This window comes from Gavialis gangeticus, unplaced genomic scaffold (assembly GCF_001723915.1).
Source record: "Gavialis gangeticus isolate Ggan-Ray unplaced genomic scaffold, GavGan_comp1, whole genome shotgun sequence".
Lineage (NCBI taxonomy): Eukaryota > Metazoa > Chordata > Crocodylia > Gavialidae > Gavialis > Gavialis gangeticus.
The window spans coordinates 42,285,157-42,307,265 of record NW_017729029.1 but is presented as its reverse complement, the minus strand read 5'-3'; the positions used below and the strand labels follow the sequence as shown (position 1 = coordinate 42,307,265).

At 46.0% G+C, this 22,109-nt stretch overlaps 1 protein-coding gene across 6 annotated transcripts in view; it reads right to left on the bottom strand.

Moving 5' to 3' along the window:
• The window catches only part of ARHGEF9 (Cdc42 guanine nucleotide exchange factor 9), a 422,470-nt gene that overhangs the window by 347,726 nt on the left and 52,635 nt on the right, over window positions 1-22,109 (bottom strand). For all 6 annotated transcript variants that reach the window (XM_019521482.1, XM_019521480.1, XM_019521485.1 and 3 more), the window contains one exon: window positions 20,173-20,282. In XM_019521482.1, coding sequence (XP_019377027.1) covers window positions 20,173-20,282 — 110 coding nt within the window. The remainder of the gene's footprint in view (window positions 1-20,172; window positions 20,283-22,109) is intronic.

Here is a 22,109-nt window from a genome sequence, read left to right as displayed (position 1 = left end):
TGCGAGCTGACCTAAGAATTCCTGGTCAAGCTCTTCTCCCTGTTCAAGGCAGGGGCTTCTTCTTTCATCTTGTATAGGGCAAAGCCTTAATCCTGACTGAGGGCACTGGGCATTACTGCACACGAAACCCTCATTAACATCATCTCTCACTTCATTCTGCTTCCAAGCCTGGAGACACACACCACTGGGCTGACTCCGCTCTGACATATGACATCCCACCCACAGCTCCCAGCAAATGTCTGGGCCTGGGAAAGTGACAAGTCACAGACAAAACAGAGCTCCTGTTTTAGCCAAACAAGACCATCCTATCCCCCTTCCTAGGAACAGAGAAAAGTTCAGTCTAATTCTATTCCACACAGATTATTATACGGTATGTATTGCTACAGCATCCAAGTGCCTTCTAGTAGAGCTGCAAGCAAAGTGACTAACATGTGTCACGTGTTGCTTGTTCTCCCATCAGAAGCACCAAATAATTCCACAGACAAAATTCACTCATTAACCCTGAGGATACTTTCTGTGATGTTGGGATCCCAGACATCAAAATCTATGGTTCATGGTGTGTAATAATACTAGCACCCTCTGCTGTATTTTACTTAACATAACAGGACCATCCACTTACCCTATCTTTCTCAAGTCATGAAATTGCTAAAATGAAACCAACTGTGCCATACTTTAGAGAACAGAATCTCAAGAACTAACACACAAAACCAAATCAAATGCTTTTCAAAGCTATGGCTTCTTGCAGCTGAGAAACAAAGGAGAACTTCCCAGACACCTAAGGAGTAAGTCATACCACCAGCCTCTGAGGAGGATGATACGATGATCTTCATCTTAGACCTGAGAAAACTGGCAGAGAAGGGTGAGAAACCTCAGCTAAAGCCATACAGTGCATCAATAGTAGATGCAGGAACAGAATTGAGTAGTGTATTATTATTATTGTGTTGTAATGCCTTAAAACTCCAATCATGGATCAAGGCCACACTGTGCTAGATACTGTACAAGGGCAGTGTCTGCCCCAAACAGTACACATCCCAAAAGTGTAACCACTAGACTAGAAATTCTTGCTAATCAGACAACAGAATAGCATTCTAAGAAAATTTTGCTGCCAAAATATTTTCATAGCCCTGGAGGAGAGAATGTAACTGCATGGCTAGGGACAGAAGTTACACATACACCAGTTTAAGTAATCAGAAACTGATTTAAACCTATAACAGAACAGATGTTCACTGCACCTAAACCAGTTTCAAAATGGCTGAAACCTGTCTGAGATAAACCTGGTTGAATGTAGAATCAGACTTAAGTGACTGAGCTCATACCAGTTTATGTAACTTCTGTCCCAGACCCCTTCCTGGTTTAACTTAAACCAGAGTCCTCCAGCATCACAGCAGGCTCTCTGGGCTGGGCTCTCGGCTCTAGGGAGCAGGGCTGGCCCCACCCCTCTGGCTCCCCAGCTGGAGCAGAGACAGACAGGGGTAGGGGCCTGGCCAGATGCTGGCCCTGGAGGGGATCAACGAAGAGATTTATTCCCCCTACTCCCTCCCCTGTCCCACCAGCACAGACCTGCATGTCTCCGCTAGATGCTCCAGCAGCATGGGCATGGCCAGCCTCAGCCATAGCTGGGGTCCCCCTCACTGCTGCAGCAGCGGGACCGGGGCAAGGCCAAATGCTGGCCAGCATGGCCCCTGAGGCAGAAGGGGCAGGGTGGGGGTTTATTCCCCACTGGGGTGGGGAAAGCTGCTGTAGACTACATGGAGCAAGTGGCAACAATGCTGGGGGGGCTTGGGGGTCTATCGTGCCCTTCAAGCCCCAGTGCCGCCACTCACCCCATGCAGTCTGTGGCAGTTCTGACATCCTGCTCGTGGTCCCCCACCAGGAAGAGGCTCTTGGTCCCCGGACACCAGGACAGGGGCTGCTGCCCCATCACGGCCCTGCCTCCTCACCATTCCAGTGGCAGGGTTGAAGGCCTGGCCAGAGGCTGGCCAGCACATCCCCTTAGACAAGGGGGCAGGGAGGGGGTTTATTCCCCACTCCCTCCAAGATCTGGCGGAGGGGGTAGGAAGGGGCTTATCTTGCTGCTCACCCTGCGCAGGGAGAGAGTGGCAGCAGTGGCAGTTGGGGCAGGCAGACCCCGGTTGTGGTCCTCTGGGGACAGTGGGGGTAGAGGAGAAAATAAACCCCCTCCCTGCCCCCTTTGCCTCAGGGGTCATGCCAGCCACCTGCTAGCTGTATCCTGGCCCCGCCACTGCAGTAGTGAGGAGGGAGTGCCAGGCAGACCCTGGCTTGGGTCCATGCCAATGGGACAGGAAGATTAATGAGTGTTTTACATCTCAAGCTTAACCTAGGGTGCATCTGAAATCTAAACAGACAGAGAGAGAAGAATCAGTTAAAGGAGCCCTTGGAGCAGACTTGCAGGACTGTGCCACATGCTGCAGCTGTGTCAAAGCAAAACCAAATAATAGCATCATCATTTGAGGCAAATCCTGGCCCTGCCTCCGAAGCTGCAGAGGCTTCACTGACAGCAGAAGTGCTGTGATTCCACTGGGCAAGGGGACGGGCTGGCCGAGCTGCAGGGAAATGAATGCTCCCTCTGAGGGGCTTGCAATTCAGCTCTGCAAGAGCCCTAGCACATTGTGCCCCACAGTGCAAACAGCAAGAGGGGAAGAAGCAAAATGCTGACCATCCTGACCTCCCTGAGCCTGACGCACAAGGGCTATTATAGCCCTAAGGCTGGAACAGCTGTAACTCTTTGATGTGCTGGAAAAGGCATCATCCCACTGGACCCTTTGGCAGATGGGCCAAGGGCACAAGCTGGTACCAACAGATTTTCCCCTTGGCCAGGTACGGACATTACACTTTTACTGGTATAAGTGATCAGAAACTGGTCTATACCCATAACAGAACAAAAGTTCAGCACATATAGACTAGTTTAAAAATGGCAGAACCAGTCTAAGATATGCGCCCTCCCCCCCACCCCAAAAAAAAGGCAAATGTGTGGTATGCTCGTGGTATGCTCGTTACTGAACCAAACTATGTCACTTACAGAAAACCCTGTCATTTAAATTGATTCTGCTTCAGGCTTTTTGAATGCCTATACCTAGTCCTTATGACCAAAAGTGACTTAAAACGGCCTCCCCACTTCTTCTCCCTCTGACCAATTTTAGGCTGTTCTGTTTCTCTCCTGGAGCAGTAGGAAGCGCCTTAGCTTTCACAGATCCCTTCTAACCTCCCAGACTACAAGCCAGAGACAAGAGCCATCCCACAGTCTTTGCAGATGTCATACAAGGCCACAATGAGTCAGTAGCTCTCTTTTCACTTTCTACTAACAGCTGAACTACACCTTGCAAAATGTGGAACACTTGTGCCTGTGCCAGTCTATATGGGGCAGCTTATGCATGTCACAGTAGGAAACTCCTATTAATTACCCAGCTCATTCTGTATTTGCAGCAGGTCCTAAATTCCCTCACACACTTCCATTCAGCTCAGCTGTTCAGGGTCAAGGCCGAGTTACCCACCACCCAGCTTCTGCCTTTATTTTGTGTTCCATATCTCCCCACACATCCTCCTGCCCTCAGCATCCAATTAAATCTGTGTGGGATGACCTCAATTAGCCATTTCCTGCTAATGGATGTGGAAAACGGAAGCCATAACAATGTTTTCCACTGACAATCCTGCATGATAAAGCCTCCACGTGGATGTTGAAGGGTGCAGGATGTCTGATTATTTAATTAAACATGTATATAGAAACTAGCAGCTGCATTTAAGGCACAGGTTTCCTGTAATCTTTTCCTGTCATCACAGTACTTCTCCTCTCATATATACACCTGACACACTCATTTAACTGACAGGCCAATAAATCAGCACTAATCCCCTCCTTTTTATATCTAGTTATGTATGCTGATTTTCAGCTGAGGTCAGCTATTTAAAGAAACCGCAGTGCTCCAGCTGGCATGGCCCCACCCACCCTGCTGGATGGAAATTCCAGTTATAAAATGCTCAGTTTGTAGTAGGCCTGTGCAAAGTGGCTAGTATTCAGTTCAGATTCAGCCAATTTGGGGGACAGTGATTCGATTCAGTGATTCGAATCACTGTCCCGACTCAATTTGGCCAAATCTGTTTCGGAAATTCGGCTGCTTTTGACACCCCCGTTACTCCCCAGCCTTCCTCCCTCCCCCACAGATGCCCTGCCCAGGCCAGCTCCAGCCCTTTAAGAAAAGAAAAAAAACCTGAAAAAACCCCAGACTGTTCCTGCCAGCCGGGGGCAATCCCAGCTGCCCCACGCCACGTGGCTGGGGGAGTGAGGGGGGCTGGGGAGGCTCATACAGAGCCCCCCATGCAGCATGGGGCAGTGGGGATCACCCCCCTCCTGGCAGCAACCAGTGAGCACTGGGCCTTCTTTTTAAAGTACCAAGTTGGGGTGGGCAGGGCAGCCATGGGGAGGGGCTGGGGGGGATCAGGGGGGCTGGCAGGGGTCCCCCCATGGTCCCCTCCCCTCTCCCCTCCCCGGCCCCTAGTACTTACCAGTGGGAGCTGCAGCCAATAGGGACTGCCTGAATCATCAAAGCTCTCCGAATCTTTGCCGACGCTTCGGAGACCTTTGAATCGATTCGGACCTTTAAATTGGTCCCGATTCAATTCAGATTCGGAGATCTGGCCGCTGAATCAGGCCAAATCTCCTCCTAATCAAATCGCCACCCGAAGCTTCGCACAGCCCTAGTTTGTAGTGGGTCAAACACCCTTTTCATTCTCAGAGGTTCACTTATCCCCAGCCTATCACTTCCCAGAATTTGTACATATGACAGGAGCCTGTAAGAGAGAAACTGATGGCTAATTTGGGGACTTCTTTGAGATAATTTTTTTTACATTATTCTGATAGATTTTTGGAAATGGGAAAAGGAATGGGAAATCCAAAAAGCTGTGGTAGATGTTTCCTAAAACATCCAAATTCTGGATGCTTAAGTAAATTTTGTCCAAATGATATTAAATTTTGGAGTATATATAACTGGCAGAAAAATATCATGGGAATAAGTAATGATGAGTGTCCGAGCACCAATGCCTTAAATGTCATACACTAATTCAGTTTTATTAGACTTGATCATCCATGGTTCAGGAAATAACAAGCCTCCTTCAACAGGAAGTGGGTATTTTTAAAAGAAGATACTATACCTACAGGCACAAAGAAACTTTCCTACAGCTCCAGTTCCAACCTTGTCTCCTTTGTATACTATGAACCATACCTTGGTCTGGAACTGTGCAGTATACAAAGCTGCCTAATAGCTCAACAATGTGCTGCAAGTAGATCTATCAGAGTGACAAATTATTGTAGTGGTATTATACATAATGCTTTTCTTTAGCTTAGCAGAGACCCTAACATACAGGCAAGTGGAAAGGTTGAGTGTTCTCTCTCATGATGCAAACACATGGTGCATCTAACCATCATAATATCTGTATGTACAAAGCATGCAGATTTATTGTCAAGTGTTAGTTTTCTCTTTCAACATCATATAGGCTGATTCAAGGACAGAACTAGACAGGCTGAGAGGAAGCTAAGAGAAGACTGTAAGGTGACTGTCAGGACAAACTTCCCAACAGCAAGATACAGAAGAATCTTCATGTGAAAGAATGACAGACTTGTCATTTTGGACTTTGAGACCTAGATTAAGCAATGCCTCAGAAAACACACAGGAGGTAGAAAACTTGCACTGGTTTGCAGTTTGCTAAGTGAAACCAAAGGGAAAGGAGAGAAAAAATAAAAACCAGAAAAAGAAAGCAAGTCTGCCATTATCTCATAATGTTATTTCTACATGCTTCATAGAAGAAACTGCTGTTAAAAATGATCAATGCCCATGGGCAGATCCAGGATTTCCTAAAGGGTGGTGCAGCACACTGCCCCTCAGACCATGGGAAGATGGGGGCAAGGCATGGCTGGAGCCCCTGGGCCAGTGGGAGACACTGGAGAGCTGGGCAGGGAGCAGGCATATGAAGGAGTGGGAGCACCCTGCCATCGCCACTACTACTGTCCCCAGCTGGCCAAGGGATGGGGGGGTGAGGGGCCAGAGCTGGTTCTACTCTGCCCCAGCTGGGGGTTGTGGGGAGTCAGACTTGGCTGGGGACAGTGTTAGTAGTGTGATGTTTCTTCCTTCCAACCCCTGCTCCCTGCCCCACAATGTCCTCCACCAGTTGGGAGCAAGCTCTGGAAGGAGGAATTTGTGCATCACTGCCATTGTCCCTGGCTGAGCCCAGCAACTTGCACAGTTGCTCCCAGCAGTGCAGAGCAGGAGCAGCTCTGGGACTCCCCCATGCCTCTGTCAGCTGGGGACAATAGCAACTGGCATGTGGGTTCCTCCTTCCAGCACCTGCTCCTGGCCAGCTGGAAACATCTTCGGGGAGGGGTGGGCAGAAAGCAGGAGCTGGAAGGAGGAACCTGAGTGCTGTTGCCATTGCCCCTGCTGAGCCTGGCACCCTGCAGTGCCATATCCCATGGCTAGAGCAGAAAAAGAGTGGCTCTGGGAGGGGGGTAATGGCAGAAGAGGGTGTGACCACACCTCTCCTGTTTTAACCCCTGTTAATCCCTGAGAATGACAGAACCTCTCTTAAAACCCTGGTCCCTCCTTTTCCATGAGAAAAGCAACAAGTACTCCCACCCTGATGAACTGCCACCTGGTAACACTCTGCTTGTCTCTGGAAAGAATGTGTTCTCAAAATATCTCCCAACCAAAAGAGAATGAACAAAAAGCTGCTGCCCCCCTCTCTCCTCCCTCCCATCCCTGTTTGCTGTATGCATACCAAAGAGCTCTGTTTCCACTTAATGCACATGTACTGTAGCTATTTCTGTGCAGGAGTGACGCAGCTTTGTTTGCATAACTGAGTTCCCACCTCATGATCTGTCACTCTAATACACTGCAAAGTAATAGCTGGAAAAATGTGCAGCTCCCCAGATCAGCTCTCCTCCTGTCCCAGAGCAAAAGCATAAATTAATCTCCCTGCACAAGGGTGTGAAACACGCTGCAGCAAAAGGCAACACGCACCTGATGACCAACTGGGTTGTGGGGATTTAATTCCGCTGTGTTTTTGCTCCAGGATTAGCAAAACAGAGATGTAAAAAAATACAGGTCATCTAGCAAGATGACTATTTGACATAGCAAGTATTTATGTGCAGGTGCCTAAGTTCAATGTAAGCCAGGCCTGGTTTCTAAAAATTCAGCCTAAAACTGCAATTTGTGGGGAAATGCGCTGTGGAAATGCCCTGTCAGAAAAGCTTAGAGCAGTACTGCTTCAGATGAAAAACTGAGCTGTAGCCACAGACCACTCTTGAAGAAGGCTTCATACTTTTTTGGATACAAAAAGAGTAAGGCTGTGCAGCAGAGATACACAGTGAAGCCAGGAAGAGAAAATCACTTAGGAGGACAAGTTGTATTTTAGTGGATCTGGCTATCAGCTAATTTAACCCAGCAACCTGGCAGAAGTTAACATCAGATGCTTCCAGAGGAAGGTGATCCAGCCTATTCTAAGGCAACTTCACAATTGTTCAATGGTTCTCGATTCCTGTGATTATCTCCACCTATGCCCGGAAGCATGACTAGCTTTGACTAGTTTTACCTCCGTGTATACTTACCTAAAATGAGTCAAGCCATCAGATTCTTGTTTAATCCTTAACCTTTACCAAATCCTTGTTTAATCCAAAGGTTAGGCTTTGATAATTCTGAGTAAGACTTCAAGATCTGAGTGGGCTTTTTCTTGTTTGTAGTTCTTAAAATGCAGCCCTGTAATTTGACACAACTCCTGGCAGATACTTCCTCCAAGCTATTTCTAATGGTATTTCCTTCCATTGATTTAACTTGCTATTAATGACCTCATGCAAGACCTTTGTTCTCAAGGCCTTGGACAGTCTGGAGAGGGGAGGGAAAGCATTCTGCCCCGCACACTTGATATAGATGCATAGGGTTGGAAGGGACCTCAAAGGTGATCTGGCCCACTCCCCTCCATGAATGTAGGAATGCTGCTCCTAAATCCTCCCTAACAAATGTTCATCCAGACTCCTATTGAAAACCTTCAGTGAAGGAGATGTTCTACCTCTCTCCATCTTATCTCCATTCATCCTGTCTGCCCACCCATCCCTGCACACCAAAAGGAGTTGCCAGGTTTCACTGGAGTTCATGCTTAGGTCTTTGCAAACCGTCCTGGGTGACTGATTCAAGAACACTACCTGTTGTTATCCCACAAGGCTCTTTTCAAAAAGCACCCACAGCAAGCACAAAAAACTCCAGAGATGCACAACGTGGAGATTAACTCTACTCCAAGAAAAACATTTCTCACCTGCTCCCAGAACTAGTTGTCAGAAGATAGAAGGCGATTCAGGAAATGGCTCTGTTCTTATACTTCACCAAGACAGTATGCACTAGGTTCCTTACTTACAATTTTGGTTGTTTGCTTACAGGGTAATGGGGCAGCAAGGGGCTCAAGTGCTGTACTATGCAATTACAGGGCAAACACCTGACATGCTGCTCAGAAGCTCTAATGGAAAGACTATCATAGATCAGAACTGGCTTCTCAAACATAGCATTTCCATTGCAATGCAAGGTGCTGATATAGATTTGGAAGCTTCCCAGCAGCCAAGCCTGGGTCATCCTGCCAGGAAAGCTGAGATTAGGTGGGATGTTCTAGCTAATAGCAGTCCCTGTATTTTGGTATCAAGACAGGAAGACAACGGCAAATCTGTTTTTCTTTTGTACCATCCTGGGTATGGTCAGTATACATTGATGATAGCATCCTCATTACTGTCTCTGCCAGAGGGAAATCTTTGGTTTGCTTTAAAACAACTATTCTTTTCTCATCTCTTAAATGACTATAAAAATTCATCCCCAGCTATGAAAATTAACCATAGACCCCAGTTCCCCTTTGCAAAGGCCAGTTATCAAAGATGTCAGGATTTCTCACACAAAAAAAACACTGAATATTTTAGTCAGGTATACAGTGCTAGATAGAGAGGCTAGCGGCAGGGAGAAGCAAGGGTCAGACTATTAAGTGATAAGTGAAAAATGCAAGCCACATTCTCCTTTCAATTCCTTTCTCTTGGTTTTAGGGGTGATATGCCAAATTAGGCCATAGTCTGGCTATAGTCTACCTAGTTAAAGAAAAAGCTATTACAACAGGGCAGCCACTCATCTAGCCTACACTGAAAATATACCTGCAGCATACTGTTTACAATTCAGTACAGTCACTTCCCATCATTATGCTGGCTCTGACTTGACCAAGCCACTTTCCTATGCAAATGTGTTAGAGAGATCAAGAACAATCGACAGCATGTCAAGTCAACTTCAAGAGACAAAGCTGCATAACTTCAGCCTTGTCTCAATAGGTGCCCACTTATTTCTCATTCAAGGACTAACCTTACTTAAAAGATCTGCAAAGGGACTTTACATTTAAAATGATAAAAAGAGAAAAAGGTACTCAGAATGCAAAGACTATTGGTGGAAGCATTTGTTCTCAGCTACAGAAGGTTTTTTGTGATAAGGTGGGGAAAATCATTTAGTACTAAGCAGCCTGTTTCCTGTGAAACTACTTCTCCTGGCACCCAGGGCTCTACAAACTCAGCACAAAATTGCATTTGACTCAGGAACTATTTCACTTAACAGCAATTATTTTGCACTACCTTCTCTCACTCACTCACCACATCAGACATAGTACTGGACAACTTCACTTGGGGAACATCCTAACTTTGAAGACAACAGATAAAGCAATAAGACAAATGGCTGGACACACAAGACATACACCTAATATACATATTAATTTACATGTATTTCATCATTTGTAGACTCCCTGCTATGACACTCATCCATTCCTATATTTTTCCTTTTTTCATTAGAAGAGGATCAGTCCAGGACCTATGCACAAACTAAACACCACCAAACTCTCAGATTAGGGTCCAAAGTGGTATACAGACCTGGAGTTCATCCTCTGAAGGCAGAGGAAGAGTTTTACAGTGGCCAAAGTGAAACTGTGATTGGGTATTACAGGGGAATGTCATGGAAAGAACAGCCAGGAAGTTAGCCAAGACTCAGATGCAGAAGCTACTTTCCAGATTCCCTCTTCATATTACTTCCTCTGTGCCAGGAAATCCCTCCCCTGCTTCATACTGGAAGACTCAGGCCATTACAACAGCTGCCCACCAACTGGTTCTTTCTGCTTGCTTTTGCACACCTCTCCTGAACGCATTTCCCTGGAGCTCTTTGAATTAATGGACATGAATGCAGCCTGACATCTTGAAACAGTTTTGCTTTTCTTCCCCATTTAAAACATTTCACCATTCCTCTCAAGAAGGTAGATCAGGAACATTTCTTTGCATCCTGGTGAAGATACCCAGGTGGCATTGTTGATCAAGACGAAAGGATTATATTGGACTGCAATGGGCTATTATTTAACTTTTAACCATCTGCACACAACCCTGAAAGCTCTCTTGATGAGAAAACTCTTGATTTTTGGCCAGTGTACAAACTCCTAGATTTTAGAAATTGAGTGTAACTTATTGGTGAAATTTCCTTCGTTCTATTCAGTTAATTTATGAGTGGCTTAAGTGAGGGTGTTGCTATCATTTCACTTGGGAGGTCATTCCAAGTTGTTAAATTTCACTATTAAATAAAGTTTTCCTGTCATCTCACCAAAGTTTTCCTTTGTAATTTCACCTCATTACTTATACTTTCTCCTTCATCAGCATTTACATCTTTCAAGTCCAGGTACCCTACGTATGGTTGATACTCCAACCCTGTGCTAGCTGTGTATTTGAGGTTGATAGTGAAGTACAGTTTAATGTAAAAACCCTGGGCTTCTCATGGGTTATACTAGTGATGATCTATTGTTCCCAGGTTAAAACATAAACTATTTTAAAGCACGGGTATTACGTGAGAGTGAAAGTATTCAAACCAAGTTTCAGGCCAGCATTAGGGACCAAAAATGCAACTAAAGCCACTCAATGACTTCTGTGAAACCACAGATTCTCACACGCTTTGTACCACAGTTCCTGCTAAAGCTCATTCAGAACTCATGCCAGACCCCTGGTATCACCCCTGGTGATACACCTGACCTAAATTTCTAATCTGTAATGGATCTCCCCAATCAGGCAATTTTCATTAATCTGGTTACAAACTTCCCCTCAGGCAGAATGCAGCGGAGCACCTGTGAGGCAGCCTGCAGGTGACGGCAGAGCCCATCAGGTGGTCACATGACAACCAGGAGGCCACCTGATTGGAGCAGGGCAGAGCAGCCTCAGTATAAGAGCCGGCACTGAGGAGCAGAACTGGCAGTTACTGCAGGGATGCTGCTGTGGTAACACTGTCCCACAGGAGAGCTTCTGCTCCCAAGAGCATCTGGAGGTCAAGGAGGAACTATGGGGAAGGAGAATGCTCTTAGGGACCCAGGGGGATCCCAAGCCCTGAGGAAATGGCGATGGGTCTAAGGAAAGCAAGGCCAGTCTGGGAAAGGGGCTTAGAGAGTGTAGGCCAACTGAGGGGCTGGGCAAGCCCTGATCAGAACTGGCGGTGACTGAGGCCATCTGCAAGGCATGGGACACAGTAAAGGGTAGGTTGGAGCCATGCATTATGCCCCTGGCTTCTGGGCATTAAATGGGCAGCCTCCTGCATTCTTCCATCTGGTTTTGATACACCAAGGCGTGGCAGATGACTTGCAGCAGCCTGCCTTAGAAGGTGGATGGGCCCCTGTCACACAGAAATATAGTTGTGGATTCAAGGCCATCTTGAAGTCACCACCATACGGAATACTGCATCCAATCAAAGCATCGCAGAAACAGTTGTACTGTACTATGTACATAATGCCCTTTGACTTCAGAAGCACCTGGGTATGGAGGATACACTTCCAGATGAGGTCTCAACAGTCACCTTAAGGGGACTTTGAGGCTCGTGACTTAAGAGAAATTACAAATATCTATATCCCCCAACCTCAAGATTCTTTTGTAAAAAAGCCTTGGTAACTAAGAGAGGTTTAGATACTCTCCTCATACAAATTGTATCCCAGAGCAAAACAATATGGTGATGCAGTTAAATAAGGAATTAAAGAAGAAGCAAAGAGAAACTAAGCAAGAATGGGCAGACAGGGTGGAGAGATCACAAGATCAGTTTTCAGCTGATGTCCAATATGAGATATATGTAGAAAGGTTATGCCAGATAGTGGGAGCTGTAAACTTCCCACAGCAAATGTTATAGCCTGGTAAGCAGGAAGGAAGGACACGTTGATCTGAAATACAGGAGGGCTGAGGGAAGATCACCATAAACTCGTGTTTATGGTCTATGCAGTTCCATGCATAGTTCCATGTGTAGTTTCTCAGAGAGCATATAGACTTCTAGCATATTTTGAAGACCACCCTTTGGAAGCCAAGAATCTCTTGTTCTAAGCTTGTAACTTCAAATAGTCTTCTATTGCTTTTCAAGACAAACCACAGACTGCATGTCATTTAAGTAAGAATTCAGCTTGATCCTCATCCACAATGATAAAATCCCCCACCACTGAATTACCACTTGGCACCACTCTGCCAATAGTAATATTAGAGTGGTCAAGGTACCGGCTCCAGCATAGTGCTACCTACCACTGATAGCAGAAACCTAACACTCCTTTAGGAACTGTCTTGTTTAAATTTACACATTAAATACCCAGAGCAGGCAGAGTTTGTAGGCACTGACATGCTGATAGTGGAAGCAACCAACAGAGTAGCAGCATAGTTACAATAACTCCATTCAGAGGTGGCTTGGAATGAACAAGGTCATGGCAAGATGGTTATGTTCATACAGAGTATTCTGCCTAATACACATACAGAAGGGGGTCAGAAGCATCCAACCTGAAACACCTAGGAAGAGTGTACAGTGTTGCAAATCTTGCTGGTCAGTAGGAATCTTCAAACTACTTTTTGCTCAGACTCATGGCCAGCATCTGACAGCAGCAAATGGGTTAACAGGCCCACGGGTTCAATGATACAGGATTCACACACACTCACAGGTTTTCCAGAGCTGGAAAGCCAAGGTAGCCACAGATATATTTAAGGAGCTCCTGGAGTGGGATGAGGAGGACTGTACTAGATACAATGAGTTTAGCAAGTGATAAAGCAAAGTATGGAAAAAGAGAGAGAGAGCAGACTGTCCCTAGCAGCAAAATTATTGGGAAAGAAAGAGATTAGAGAGGATGCATTTTCCTGGCTGCCTTCCCCACATACAAATAAACCTCTGATCATCAGTGCACTGATATTTAAACTAATTAGCAAAAATAAATCCATAGGCCTATGCTTCTCTGTCAGCCTATTCATACGGATGGAAGGACTGAAAATCACTGTGATTAAATACAGCTCACATCTCAAAATGCAGCAGTTGACAAGCTCATCTCCCCCCTCCCCCCGAAGTAGTACGGTAAGAGAAACATGGTGCAGGACATTTCAAATAGAAAAATATCCCCACAAAATGAAATGCTCACTCAGCATCGTACTACAGGATAAAAATAGAAAGTGACAGAGCTAGCGCGGAATACCAAACAGAGCTGCCTGCTCATTACAGCATGGCATCAACAGGGGAAAAAACCCAGAGCAACTTTCCCTTCATTCCCCTCTCCTGCAGGCAGCATGTTGGTTGAATTTTTGTCCCTTATAAATGAGCCGGAATAGAATTAACTTTGGGGAGCTTGGGATTACCGCATATAAGGAACCTAGCTCACGTAGCTATCAGTACTGCAATTACAGCCCCCCTCCTGCCTCCAGAAATAGGTTGCATCTCAGAGAGAAGCAAGGGGCTGGGAGGGGAGGTTGTTTTTCTGTGAATATTCATCACCTTTCTGCAGCAGGTCTGCATGATCCCTGCTATTAGCAGAGGGCATGTTAGTGAAACTGGTCCTCAATGCAGATGCAAAACTTCCATCCTACATAATCAGACCAGGGCTTGCTTGGCATAAAAGACAATTTAACAGGATTCATAACAAGAAGGCAGGAAGGACTGGGGATGAGGCAGCAGGCAAATCTTGGATACTAAAATACAACTGAAGTCGGCCATTCAGTTTGGGAGGAAGCCTTTCCAACAAAGAACCGGAACCACAGCTCTGCCCAGAAGGAGCTCAGGGAGCAAATCTCACACTTATTTTTAGAGGGGTAGAAAAGGGGAGTTACCTTCACTTCCACTCTCCCCAGTTCCATTCAGGCAGCTAGACAGCCCTCATGGAAGCAATGCAGGAGTAGGCATAAGAGTACCCTGGATACCATTCCCAGCTCTACCACACCCAGGTGAGACCATTAATTAGAGCTTGCTAAAATTTTTCAGCCTAAAATGCAGTTGTGATGACAATGAAACATTTTGAAAATTCATCTCCATTTTGCTATGTCAACCTCCCTTACACACCAAAAAAACAAAAACTTCAGAAAACTTCAGAAAAGTCAAAACTTCCCATGTCAACATTTTCTAAATACAGTTTTGATCCCAAATGACTGTCCAAAATGTTCTTCAATTCCATTAAGTTAAAGAAAAACAAGCTTCTAGAAGCATTTTTAGAAGTTGGGACACCAGATCATTGCATTCACCCAGAAATGACTTTATTTTTTTGATGTTTCAGAATTGCTGGGGGAACAAAATATTCAATTACCAGTGAAGTTCCCACACTTGATGCACCCTGGAGCCCTTGCTTCCCACCCCTGTCTGGGAAACCTGCACAACCCATCCTTAGCTACCTTGCAGGGGATTGCTAAGACTTAAGTCTAGCCTTGTAAACATTCATTCTCTCTGGCAGTCTGTTTGTGGGCAAGGTGGAAAGGTACTAACTACCACGAGCTCCTGGAAAAATATAGCTAGGGCATAATGAAAACAGGTTAGAAAGAGAATTAGACACCTTATCTTCCAGTCCTACCAGCTGTCAAAACCTCTTCCACTGACTGCTGCCTACTCCCCTTTTCCTGCTCAAACATAACGGGAACAGTGAGAGAGGAGACCACTTGCCTGCTGGAAGATGACAAAGGCCTCTATATAGTGAGCGCAGATGCATTAAGATCCATCTGGGCTGCAAGATAATTGACAGTGCTGCTGGACATGACATGTGGCGACCTTGGCAATGGGAACCCCTTGTTGACTTCAGTGACTCTTCGCACCTACCTCTGGGTCACAGGGTGATCAGAAAACATCATTCCTCTGCCCAGAACACATGTTCAGTGCTTCAGAAACACAGGGATGTGCAGTGGTATTTCCAGAAGTGGTACCCTGGGCCCAGTGAACAAGAAGTCACCTCCTGGGGCTCCCAGGGAGGCTGCTCACCAGCAGTTCTGTGTTCTCCAGGGTGTGCACTGATATGCGAGGATTTTCAGGCACTGAAGGTAACACTGGTGTTACGATCATCAAAGCTAGGTCAGCCCCTGACCCTCAATCTGTATCTCAGGCATTATCATTCACAGGATGAAAACTGGGCCTTGCTTCTCCCAGAGCTGGGACTGCGGTTTTGATTTGCTGGATTCAGCTATGTTCCTTCTAAAACAATCAGCTTGGGTCCACGGCAGCAAATAAATGGATTGACAAGAAACAGCCCACAAATCTTACCTTTCATTTACAAATCTTGCCAGGGATTTCTGGCTAGCACAGAGGTGATTTACAGATCCAAAGATCTTAACTCACCTTGGGACACAGGTGACAAATGGGGTTTTCAAAGGCTGCTATTGTGATCCACATTTGTAAATCCCATTCTTGCATTGTTTAACTCAGCACATCTGATTTATAAACTCTGATCAGCCTTTGCACACCTGGCTGTCCTCTGTAATTCAGACTGAGCGACAACCTGCCTAATGGCAGCAATGAGCAAACCTCAGAGGAAGTTTTGATCAGTGCCCAAAAGCCATTTCTCAGAATTATCTCAAGCAGTTCACATGATGCACAACATTTTGGCACTTCTGCTTCTGCTCCTAACCCCAGCAGCCAGGTCTCTTTGCTCATCAGGAGACAGTATAGAAGCCCATTAACCCTGGGATCTCATCTTTTTGCCATTTAATTCGATAGGAAATATTCTTCCCCCAGACATAGCTTGGGCTTGGCTTGAGAGGGCAGGTCTGGAATGAGCTGGAGAGGATGCTCTGGACTTTGTTTTAACCAGCTTTTGTCTGGCCCCTTGAGTGACCTACCTACACTTCAGTAAGAAAGATTTCTTTATACAAATCATTTGGAGTATAGACTGCCTTACTTTTTGGATCCATGGTGTCTTGCAAAATGGGGCTCTGGTCCTGGAAAACAGTAGTGATGTTTATCAGAGTTATTTTAAAGAATGAGGCCTAACACTCCCCATAAAATTTCATGCTGTGTGTGTTACAGCTAACAAATAGCCATGGACTCTCCATGTCACACTAGCAACATGTTTTATCATCACAAGTGTGAAAAATACTAAAGTTGTTAAGTGTAGGATTATTCTTAATAGATTAACAATTTGATTTATTAATCTTGGCTGACCATAGCTCTGCATCACAAAGCCAGCTCCTGAATATGGTAATATTGCCTTTGATATAATACAGCTGATGGCATTCCAAGATACACCTTGAATACTGTACACCAGGTTACAATGTAGTCTATAATAGCAATTCACCTTGAATAATGTTGTTGTTTTCTTGGTTGTCTCCTGAGCACAAACAATCTCTCTGCTGGTTTTGGTTCATGTTTATCAAGATGGCAAATAGTTAGCAACCAGTCCAGAGGCTAATTACCAAAACAGCCATCCCAGCTGATTCACTGATACGAGTAGCTTGTTCACTACCCATAGAAACACAGACATAAGAGGATTTTGCTGTGGAATTACCCCTACATGAAGCATTTCTGCCTTAGAAGGAAGGGACAAAAATGGAAGACTCACCCTCTGTACCTGACCCTTGGATAAATAAATGAAATTCTTCCTCAGGGATTTTATTTCAGTACTTTACATCAATAATAAAAAGAGAAATAAATAAAGGTGGAATTGAAGGCAGAACATTAAAAATGTCTCCTGAGTGCTCACAAGCCTTCCCCTGCAAATCTTCAGTGACAGTTGCAAGATAAGATCCATCCAATCAGAGGTCAACATCATGTATGGGTGCGTAACTATTAGGGGTATGAAAAATTTTGATAGGTGTTTTGTTTTGAAGCTCTTTTGACGCGTTTTGAGCTCGAAACAGCAAAATCAAAATGAAACAAAAAGCTTTGAAATGGCTTTGAAACAAAACAAGGGCACTTGAAACATTTCAAAAGTTTTGAAACATTTCGAGTTTCAAAGCCAGGCTTGCTTGCAGATAAACAGAAACTAAGGAGAGGGAGAGGAAAGAGTGGGGACGAGGGGGGAAGGACCCCTCTGATATTGATATCTAGCTCCCGGTTTGATTCCCCAGCTCTCTGATCGCTTCCCCCAGCTCTCTGATCATTTCCTCAGCTTTTCCCGGGGTGGTCCAGGCCCCTGATCTGCGCACAGGGTTTCAGCAGGCTTCTGCTGCAGGCTAGGGCCAGCGGCAGTTGCTTGGCGCAGCTTGTGCTGAGCGCCAGGAAGACCGTAGTGCTGCCACTGGCCCCAGCTTGCAGTAGCAACCTGCTGAAACCTGGCGCGCAGATCCAGGGGCCTGTGCCCCCCACAAAGAGCTGGGGAAATGATCAGAGAGCTGGGGAATCATACTGGGAGCTAGATGTCAATATCAAAGCAGTCCTTCCCCCCTTGTCCCCACTCTTTCCTCTCCCTCTCCTTAATTCCTGTTTATCTGCAAACAAGCCTGGCTTTGAAACTGCACCCCCACGGGAAGAGCTGAGGGAATGATCAGTGAGCTGGAGAATCAAACCGGGAGCTCCAGCTGACAGGTGGATCTGCCCCAGCTCCAGGACAGTGTGCAGCAGCCTGCCAAGCTGCAGTACACCTGTGCGATGGTGCAGCTGCTGCATGGGTGCCAGGCAGGGGCGGGAGGGGGGGAGCGATCCGCACTGCCCCACAATGTGTGCAGGGGGGACTCTGCCATGAGCACCCAGAGACCCCAGTCACCGCTGCCAGAGCCAGTGAGTGCATTGCTTTTTTTTTTTTTTTTTTAATTCTGCACACCAGCTGTGGAGCACGCAGATGAAAGCAGGCTGTTGCTGTCAGCCGGGGCCAGCACAAGCACCCAAGTCTGCCTTGCACCGCCCACACTAAGTGCCAGGAAGAATCCCATGCTGGCACTGGCCCCAGCCAGCAGCGGCAGCCTGTTGTCATCCCGCACGGAGATCCAGGGGCCTGCGCCCCCCAGGAGGTATCTGGCACAGCCCCACAGCCCCCTGGATCTGCACGCGGGATGGAGCATGCTGCTGGCAAATGATACTAGTTTTGCTTTGAACAGTTTGAGATGCAGTTTCACAAAAGCTCCTGTACCTACCTCCTTGAAACTTGGCAGGTCTCATGCCCTCAGATGGGGCTACCAACCCTGCAATATTCACCTGAATCAGGCAAGAAATGACAAAGGTATAGGCATTTTCATGATTCCCCATTATAGCCTATTAGCGAAACGTAACGCGTTGAAACAGCGAAACAGTTTTGACGAAACAAAATGGAACAGTGCTTCGAAACAGCGAAATGAAACGCTGTCCCTTCGAAACAGTGAAACGGAAGTCAAAACAAAATGGTGCTGTTTCACACAGCCCTAGTAACTATTTCTGTCATGACAAACAAACCTACAGCTGCCAAGTCCTTTCTGAAACTCATATTCTGGAAAGGCAGCTGATTATATAAAATTATACAAAGTGAGGCAGCCACTGAAGAAAGCAGCAACAGGAAAAGCATTAAAATAGTCTCGGTTTGGATAAGCACCTGAATATTCAGATGTTGACTTGAATATCTGAACTCCTGGGTGTAGAGAATTAACGTGCTGTAACCGCAGGCACAGCCGGTGAGCCAGGCCTAGAATCCTGATCTCGCAGAGCTGTTTAACCAACAGCAGCACAAGACTGCTTGCCACCTTTTTGGGTTCTGTCACTACAGGCCAAACTCATTCTCCCTCAGTGAATTTGGGCTGCTAATCTCATTTAAGCCGGTTGCCTCATATCATGGTCCATTGCTGATCCCAACAGGGAACTTCAGAATTCATGGTTGCTTGCCCATTCTTCCCTCACCCTGATGCTAAAGAGGCATGACAGCAGTTATTCAAGAAATAACATCATCTCTTTTTTTGCTCATTCTCCAATAACTCTTCCGTGCTAATGCCATCCACATTAGCATCAAATCGATGAGACTTAGCATATATATAGTACAGTCAACAATATAGCAATTGAGACACATCCTACCTAAACATACCACCAGAAAGCTTGTGGAGGAAAGGTCTTCCCACCTTCAGTTTGCCATGTTGGCAAGTAAACAAGGGCAATGCTGAATCTGGTCCTAAATTGCTTTGCTCATTAAAGGCAAGTGGCACAGCTGTTTCTGAGACTCCCCTCAATATATAGAAAAATCAGCAAGGTAGCTGGCATATCTGTCATGATGAAAGCAATTCAGACTCCTAACATAATAGAAACTAGGGATCTCTCTCAAAGGGTCGTGCTCACACAGGACAAAAGTCCTGAAGAATAACATGCAATAACCCCAACTTCTGGCAAGCACATGGCATGAGATCGCTGATGGTATTAGGACAATTCAGAGCTCAGAGTAAGTGCACTACACAAATGGAGACAAAGTCTCAACTCCCAAACCCAGGAGGTTTCACTTGCAAAGATGGAGAATACCTTCTCTAAAAGGAAAAAGTACTTGGATTTTGCCTGTCTTCACAAAACACTTTGGAAAGCAGTAGTCGCATAAATATGTCTCAGAGATAGCTTCAGTGACAGTAATGAACCCAAAGGACATATGGTAATAAAAAGCAGAGCAAAACTACAGATGATTTGAAATTTCACAGTTTCCCCCATCTGTGAGAAACACTTAGCCAAAGGGAAAGAAGGCCCATTGCCTATGTTAGGTCATAAAACCTCTGATTTATATCGGAGGGAAACTAATCTGGGGGGAAAAGGTTAATGCTCCATTTTTTATATTGCAATAAAATAACTCAAACTAATCGAAAAAAAACTGCCGCTAAAGAAACTGTTCTGGCTGCTAGAAGCTTTTACTAATGCGTGTTGTTAGTTTCCCTGGCTAAGTATGCAGTAGATAAATGCCACCCCTGAAGCAGATAGAGAGATTTTTTAAACAATGCCTTACTTTATCGACTAGCAGCTGCTCAGCTCCAGGCTTCAGGGGCTTCCATCTCCTTCCACCATTCCTGCAGTCTCTGCGCACCTCCAAAGTCTTTGAACCCAGGTCGTTCTCAGCTGCCAAGACAAAATCCACAGGATAAAGAAGGAATCATAAAAGATAAACACTGTGTTCTGGCTCAGTCTGTGGGTGGAGGCTGTTCCATCTAAATGAAAGAAACCAAACTGTTTGCAAGACACTTATTCAAGCTTTACTTTATTGTTTTTAGAAAAAGCAGAGTATGTCCCTGCCTATCCCACTTTGGATACTGCAGAAACTCAGGTGTAAATCAGGAGCTGAGGGCCAAATTCAGAAAGATGTAAGTGGGTAGGGGCAGTAGGGTAAGCAAGTAGTTTAAAACGCAGCACAATGCAGAAGTATAATCTGAATGTATTTGTATTGATGGCATGATAGCTCATGAATCAGAAGTGCTACAAAATATTTCTTCCAGGTCCCTGGCAATCTGAAGTCCTCAGCCCTTGTGATCTACAAGAAGTGACAAGCTGAAAGATTAAACTGTTCCTTTGGTCTATGCAAAAGGGAAACAGGCCATACAATGCTGTCTGCTAGAGAAGTCAGGGGCCTTTCATCACCCTAAGCTTTTTGGACCAGTCCACCCAAGAGTGCTATTCCCATGCAATTTTAGGGTAGTTGCATCACTTACACCAAACCCGAATTTGTGCTTAGAAAGACCAGTGGTCCCCAGGGCATTCTTCCCTAAACCAGGGGTAAGCTGGTCTAAAGACTAACTTACCTGCTTTAAAATCAGTTCTATTTTTACTACTCAACCAAGAAGCAAACTCCCCCTCCCCTGCCTATTCTGCCAGATTTGGGAAAGCACTCTGAAGCCATCAGAAGCAGGTACTTCCCTCTCTCTTTTTGCCATGGATCAGTTTGAATCATTTCCTCCAGTCCACCTTCCACAAAGCACCGGCCTGGAGTGACACCCACCGGGAGAGAGAAGCTGTAGAAAGACACTACGTGTAGGTCCCCAGCTGCTGCCAACACAGGCTCCTGAGTCAGCAGGCCGCATGCAGCTTGAGCAGAGCGCTAGCAGCATGTGGTGCGTGTGTGTTTGCTTCCCTTGGGACCTACCATCCCTTTCTGGGAGAAAAGCATCTACATAGAGTGGCTGAATTAGGGAAATTTTGCCTGAGATGTGCATCACTGATTTCCCTCCTCCCAGCCCATCGCAACACATCCAGACCACAGTTGTACCAGATGCTACTCCATGATGGTCATTTGACTCAGGCTTGCAAACAGAACATCAGATCGTGACACTGCTCTGACCTTCAAAGGTCAGATAGGGACAGTGGAATGGGCCAACGACCAGATAGACTGAAACCCCTGAGTCCAAGCAGTTCTGAACTCTGGAAGAGTAGAGATAGGAGTCAAAATCTCAACTTGGCAGCCCAGCTCAGCTCTGCCTTGCAGTGGGGTGGCACGCGCTCTGTGTGGTGTGCATTTCAGTAGCACCTACCAACTGAATCAGCCAGACCTTAGTAAACAACCACCCATTTCCCCTCTATGGTGGGAAGCGGGGACAAGGCTTGTCTTTAAAATCTGAAGCACAGTTCAATGAACCTTGATTTAACAGGTCTCTTAACAGTAGTCCTGTGCTCTGCTTCAATGGTTATGTACAAATGTTCAGCACACCCAGTCTAGGTTTAGGCAGTTTACCTTAACCAGGAGTGGCATGTGCAGGCATTCAAAACAGCTGGACATAAGTAACCTGGAGGAGGAGGAGGAACTGGTGAGATTGGGAGGGAAGGGTCTGGTGAGTTCATGGGGGGGGAAGGGGAAGGTTGCCCAGTCTGGGGGTGGGGGACCAGGGTGATAAAAATAGCCTAGTCAGAGTTGGGGGTACGGGGCTGGGGTGAGTGGCTGGGCTCTCCCAGCCCCAG